This window comes from Plasmodium fragile (genome assembly GCF_000956335.1).
Source record: "Plasmodium fragile strain nilgiri unplaced genomic scaffold supercont1.54, whole genome shotgun sequence".
Classification (NCBI taxonomy): Eukaryota; Apicomplexa; class Aconoidasida; order Haemosporida; family Plasmodiidae; genus Plasmodium; species Plasmodium fragile.
Genome location: NW_012192634.1, coordinates 34,848 through 39,631, shown reverse-complemented (window position 1 = coordinate 39,631; position 4,784 = coordinate 34,848). Strand labels below are relative to the sequence as shown.

The following is a 4,784-nucleotide window of genomic DNA, read 5'->3' as shown; positions in this document are numbered from 1 at the left end:
TTTTTTTTTTTTTTTTTTTTTTTTTTTCCAATAGGTGCAAATGAATAGCGTCTCATAATGCGGTTATTAAAAAAAGTCTCTCCGCTGAAGTGTCATCAAAGCCGTTGAGCATTGTCTGTCCCTTTCCTGTTGTTACCTGTAAAATTGCTTAAATCATGCTTATCATATTTGCGTGTCTTTTTCCTTGATATTTTGGATGACTCGTTATTTGTTAAAAGATAATTCTGCTAAGAGAGGGGTGTGGTTTTAAGGGGGGAAGTGAGCAGTTCAGCGTGAGTACAGGTTTACGCACGTACACACGTGCACAAGTTAGAGGCCTCGTGCCCTCACCCACACATACACACACGAGTTGCTCTTTCTACAGTGACGCCGTGCATGTAGAATGTATGTTGCGATGTGGAAGACTAAACGGTGATTTTTTCGCGTTTAGATCCGCATCGCAAGGTGTGTAATATAATGCTCGCAAAAGGCAAGTCACACGGGAAGTCATTACATATATGTATATATAAGCATGCATGTACAAATGAAGCACAACAAACGTCGGCGCAACGAGACAATCTCTTCTAATCTTTTCGTACGTTCAATTTGGTTTTAGAATCTACATCGGAGCTAACATAGTACAGAATAGCCAAATAAAATATAATCATTCTCATTCTCAATTTTTTTTTTTTTTTTTTTTTTTTTTTTCTCTTTGAGCCGCTGTTTCTGTTCTTGGTCATTTATTAAAATGTTTTGTACATTGTCGCGTTATTCTGATAGGAATCATCGCACAGTTTATCTGAGGATTGCTCATTAAAACGGAAAAGGCGAAAAACGTTTTTCGTGGCGTGCAAAACCCTCTACACACATGTGCGCATAATGTACTTCAAAACACCTGCATATGTAAGGCGGAAAAACGCGTCATTTGTGATTTGTTTTCCACAAATTTCAGACGGACATTTTTTTGGCGTATTCAACGCGAATGTTTAAATCGTTGTCGGCAACAGTGCGCTTTGCGCGGGTATGCTCATGTGTACACTTCCTCCATGCACAAATCTGCATGAAGAGTTTTAAAGGTAAAACAGTTTGGCCGTAGGACGCGGGAATTTCTTCACGCAAAGAGGAAGGTTTATACACGTATTCGTACGAATGGGTATACGCAAATTGGCGTGTTCGTCTTGGTACATGGTACGCGTTCGCATACAATCATACAAACTTATATTTATATGTTTGCATGTTTAAGTGTGCGCATATAGACATCCCCAATCCACGATGCGAAAAAAAAAAAAAAAAAATAATAATAAAACGGAAGGGGGAGGGTTCCCCGCTGGCGACTTTTACATGAATGTCTGTTTTTAAAAAAAGTGACAGTTCACCCAAATGAACAAAGAAAAAAAAAAAAGGGGGGGTTGTCCATTTTTTGCGCTAATTTTGCAAGGCAAGGAGATGTAAAAAATGGACACTCGAGGGGGGTACGCGGTAGCAGACTAGGCACTATGCACAGCCTTCAAAACACTAATGACAAACTGAATCGCGCGTGTATGAAAAAACAAAAAAAATAATAATAAAAAAAAGGCTAACCAATAATCAGCGCCATGATTATTTTTTCCTCCACTGAAATAATTTTTTTGCTAACATGACCGCTCGGGTGAAGTAGTGATGTGCCTCTATCCATTCCACGATGTAATCGTAGCAGTACATGTCTCCATTATACCTGCGAGGGGGGTAAAAAAAGGGGTGGAAAATGACGTATATGCACTGCGCACAGATGGCCAATGACAGACTACATCACGCCAACGAGACAGAATAATTCTATCCTCAACATTGGACAAATGTGCGATCAGGGAGTACACAATAAGGAACCATGAAATGTGGCATATTCTCTTTTCCAAACATAAACACATGACAGTTGATCAGACACGTTCGCAGACAACTACGCAATGAGGTTTCTAATGACCATTCGGAAGTGATGACGCTATTACGTTATTAATACGCACCGATTTTTGTGCTCCCTTTTTTTTTTTCGTTTTTACCTAAAGGCGTTGCTTATTCTCACATCCTTGCTCGAGCTCAAAGCTTTGTACAGCAGAGAGTTGTATTTCTTTTTATGCACAGATGAGACGTATAGTATAACAGGCAGGGTTTTGATATTCATCAAATTGCACAACTCCTTGGCATTATCAATGTTGAAGGTGTAAAAATCGATTTTTATTTTATGGTCCGTGATTATTCTTTCAACTTCGCGGAAAACGGTAATCAGGTTGCTGCGCAAGGGGCGGGGATAAAGAAGTAAAAGGATAAGGGGGGGGAAGTAACGAGGGCTACAATGGTACACACACGTACACATGCATGCCGATGTGCACATGATTACTCGAGCACGCGCGTGTGCATCCCCCATGAGCCACATCCCAAACAGTACTTGGAGTCCGTGTCCCACTTGGCGTAGACATATAGAACCAAATCGACATCGGTCTTCAAATGCAAGAAATCCTGTAAATAATTTGCGTTTTTAATATTTGGCTTACTATCCAAAGCATACACTTTTTTTGAATCCTTTTTTTCTGTGGTTAGCATACGGTGAAATTCGTGATAACTTAACTCTTTGATTTCGCAAATGGCGCTTTTTAAAAGGGCATACAACAAAAGGAGCAAAACAAATTTCATTTTATAAAAGAGGGAAAACCAATAACACATATGTGGGCTTGCATAATTATTTGTACATGTACATATATATATATATGTGTGGGGAGCTGTTCAGATCCTATTGCGCGAGTGTTAATGGTAAATTGTGTGCTTGATAGTACTCAGTTAAACTGCAGTAAAAATAGCGTTACAGTTAAGCTTGACAATGGGAAAAAAAAAAAAATATATATATATACCTGGCAATATGGATGTATGATCTATCCATGTGGCACTATATACATAAATGAGTAGAGCAGAAAAATAAAACGCAGCCCCCCTTTTGCATCTTCAGACTAAATGGGATGCTATATATATGGGGGAAAAAAATATACAGAACTGTAAAAAAAAAAAAAAAAAAAAAAAAAAAAAAAAAAAAAAAAAAAAAAAAAAAAAAAAGCCTAACGATTTAGAAACCTGAGGTGGGAACTCCCCTACATTTTTCTGCTACGATTCATTCTACTGAAAATAAAAAATAGGGACATGCATACATATATGTGTGTGCGTAGGGGTGTAATTATGTACGCTGTCACACGAAAGAGCGTGCACACGCGCATGCACAGCGGCACGCGTTTAAACGTGCCTCCCCCCTCCCTCAGCTTTCAATGTCTCTTCGATAATTGGTAATTTTGCTTCTGTCCCTTTTGGAAGTATTTTTTCTCTTTTTGTCGCTTACGTCTGAACACTGCATAGCCAATGTAAAGGCAAAAAAGACCACGAGGCCTCCTAAGTAGTACATCAGATATTTTTTAAAATGGTCTATCAATTTGTTTAAAAATGTTTTGTTGTTTGTTCCGTGCCCAGGGGAAGCATGCATAAGTGTTGGGGGCATGCCTGAGGTGTTTTTCTGCTGATCACCATGTGGGTGATGAATGTGCCCCTGGTGTAGGGCTTCCTGAACATTAAGTTGAACGACACTTCTTAGCAGTTTCATGAAATCATTTTTAATATCATCAGGGATGTGTATATCTTCGTTTATTTTTCTGCAAAGTGGTGGGAAAAGAATCAGCGTAAAAAATGAGCATACTAGAGGAGAGAAAATCAGACAGTTGGGGGGAGGATAAACTGTGATTATGTGCACTAACTACATATATATGCCTATGTGCACACACATACACTCTTGTACATAACTTTGAATCGAGTGAAAGAAAAAAAAAAAAAAAACCTACACGTTATTGTTGTAGGGTAAAATTGGGTTCTCTCTCTTCGGTATGGAAGCGCTTAAAACTGGAATTACATTTTGCGCCACGTTGGACAGGGGCGCACTTGTAGGCTGTCTCTGTTCATTATTATTTACATTTGGCGCATTCGTTTTTGCTTCTGGGTTATTATGAGCAGACTGGTTGTTATTAGCTTCTTTACCGCTCTGTTGTTTTTCATTTGCGTTATGCGTTTTTTGGTCGTGATGTTGGTCGTGCTTATCCCCCTCGTGATGCTCTACATGCTTGTTCTTATTGCTTCCATGGGCATTTATTTCTTTTTTATGTTTGTCTTCATTTTTTTTGCTTCCCTTTTGTTGTTTCCCAATATTTGTTTTGTGTGATGCCTTCTTTCCCGTTTCTTCTTCTTCGTCGTCGTCCTCCCCTCCCCAATCCTCCTCATTTTCCTTCTCATCATCTTCGTCGTCCTCATAATTTTCGTCATCATCGAAATCTCCTTTTGTTTTTTTTTTCTTGTCTTTTTTATCTTTTCCCTCTTTGTCTTCTTTTACATTTTTTTTTTTTTTGGAATTGTTTTTGGGTTCCCCGTCTTCGTCGTCTTCTCCATCAGGTTCATCGTCGTCCCCCTCGTCTATACTATCGTCGTCGAATGCGTCATCTTTGCCATCCTTTTTACTCTTCTCCTCATTTGATGGTTTTTTTTCACCATTTGTTTCCTGCACCGCATGTTCCTCCTGTTTCCCCTTCAAATCATCTTCTCCTGTGTCGTTTTTTTTTTCCTTCTCTTTTTTGCCGTCCTTTCCTGCAGGCACTTCGCTATCACTTGCTTCCGTTTGCGACAAGAAAGAGAAGTCTAGTAATATTGGGAAAAAAAAAAATTAATAAAATGTGCATCAATGCCTTTTAATTAGTGACCTGGGTTGACTCAGACATGAAATGGCGTTTTTTTTTTTTTTTTTTTTTTTT

At 38.8% G+C, this 4,784-nt stretch overlaps 2 protein-coding genes across 2 annotated transcripts in view; both read right to left on the bottom strand.

The window, feature by feature from the left end:
* Window positions 1–2,643, bottom strand: part of AK88_04116 (uncharacterized protein) — a gene marked incomplete at both ends in the record, with an annotated part of 6,853 nt that extends 4,210 nt beyond the window's left edge. The window contains 4 exons of the mRNA XM_012481726.1: window positions 137–224; window positions 1,621–1,693; window positions 2,013–2,243; window positions 2,399–2,643. Coding sequence (XP_012337149.1) covers window positions 137–224; window positions 1,621–1,693; window positions 2,013–2,243; window positions 2,399–2,643 — 637 coding nt within the window. The remainder of the gene's footprint in view (window positions 1–136; window positions 225–1,620; window positions 1,694–2,012; window positions 2,244–2,398) is intronic.
* Window positions 2,644–3,253: 610 nt separating this feature from the next.
* The window catches only part of AK88_04115 (uncharacterized protein), a gene marked incomplete at both ends in the record, with an annotated part of 2,408 nt that continues 877 nt past the window's right edge, over window positions 3,254–4,784 (bottom strand). Inside the window, 2 exons of the mRNA XM_012481725.1 lie at window positions 3,254–3,641; window positions 3,828–4,671. Of these exons, the coding sequence (XP_012337148.1) occupies window positions 3,254–3,641; window positions 3,828–4,671 (1,232 nt within the window). The remainder of the gene's footprint in view (window positions 3,642–3,827; window positions 4,672–4,784) is intronic.